The sequence below is a fragment of the Acanthisitta chloris genome, unplaced genomic scaffold (assembly GCF_000695815.1).
Source record: "Acanthisitta chloris isolate BGI_N310 unplaced genomic scaffold, ASM69581v1 scaffold43447, whole genome shotgun sequence".
NCBI classification, from domain to species: Eukaryota; Metazoa; Chordata; class Aves; order Passeriformes; family Acanthisittidae; genus Acanthisitta; species Acanthisitta chloris.
In genome coordinates this window covers 1733-2661 of record NW_008684996.1, presented here as the reverse complement: position 1 = coordinate 2661, position 929 = coordinate 1733, and the positions used below count along the sequence as shown (strand labels likewise).

General features: G+C 58.3%; 1 protein-coding gene across 1 annotated transcript; it reads left to right on the top strand.

Moving 5' to 3' along the window:
• Positions 1–211: 211 nt before the first annotated feature.
• Positions 212–865, top strand: LOC103806823 (bromodomain-containing protein 4-like; the record flags this gene model as incomplete). The annotated part of the gene is made up of 2 exons (XM_009079531.1): positions 212–510; positions 755–865. Coding segments are annotated over 2 exons (410 nt in total), but the record flags the coding sequence as incomplete, so codon positions are not given.
• Positions 866–929: the final 64 nt, after the last annotated feature.

The window sequence follows — 929 nt, the reverse complement described above, 5'->3', positions numbered from 1 at the left end:
GACCAGGTTGACCTCAGTGTTGAGTGTCTGACCAGGTTAATGCTCAATTTTCCTCTCGTGGCTGAGGTTCCCCCCAGACCCATCAACAAGAAGGTCACTCATTCCCAGGCCCAAGACCGAAACCCACCAACTCTCAGGTGGCTCAGTGTCCACTCCAAGAGGTCCCACTCCAAGTCTTGTCCAGTCTAACCCTGTGTGGTGTCTCCAGCAGCAAGAAGGAGCCTGTGGCAGTGAAGAACAGCAAACCTGCTCCCGCCTACGAGTCGGAGGAGGAGGAAAAGTGCAAACCCATGTCCTACGAGGAGAAGAGGCAACTGAGTCTGGACATCAACAAACTCCCAGGGGAGAAATTGGGGCGAGTTGTGCACATCATCCAGTCCAGGGAGCCTTCGCTCAAGAATTCCAACCCCGACGAGATCGAGATCGACTTCGAGACGCTGAAGCCGTCGACGCTGCGCGAGTTGGAACGTTACGTCACCTCCTGCCTGCGCAAGAAGAGGAAACCACCTGGTGAGGCCTCCTGGGGCAGCCAGGCTAGGGGTTGGGACATCCTTTGGCCAAACAAAGTTAGAAATTTGGGACCTCCTGTGGTCTCAACATGGGGAGGAGGAGCCAGATGGGCCCAGGGGGAGCAGGAGGATTGGGCAGGGGTGGGAGGAGCAGGAGGATGAGGTGGCTAAGGACCCTTGGGCTCCCTGGGGGTACCTTGGGCTCCCTGGAGGTATCTGACCCTTCTCCCCCCACTGTCCCACAGCCGAGAAGGTCGATGTCTTGGCAGGCTCCTCCAAGATGAAAGGCTTCTCCTCCTCCGAGTCGGAGAGCTCCAGCGAGTCCAGCTCCTCCGACAGCGACGAGTCGGACTCAGGTTAGCCTCTCCTCCTCTCCTGCTCCTCCTCCTCTCCTGCTCCTCCTCCTCTCCTGCTTCTCCT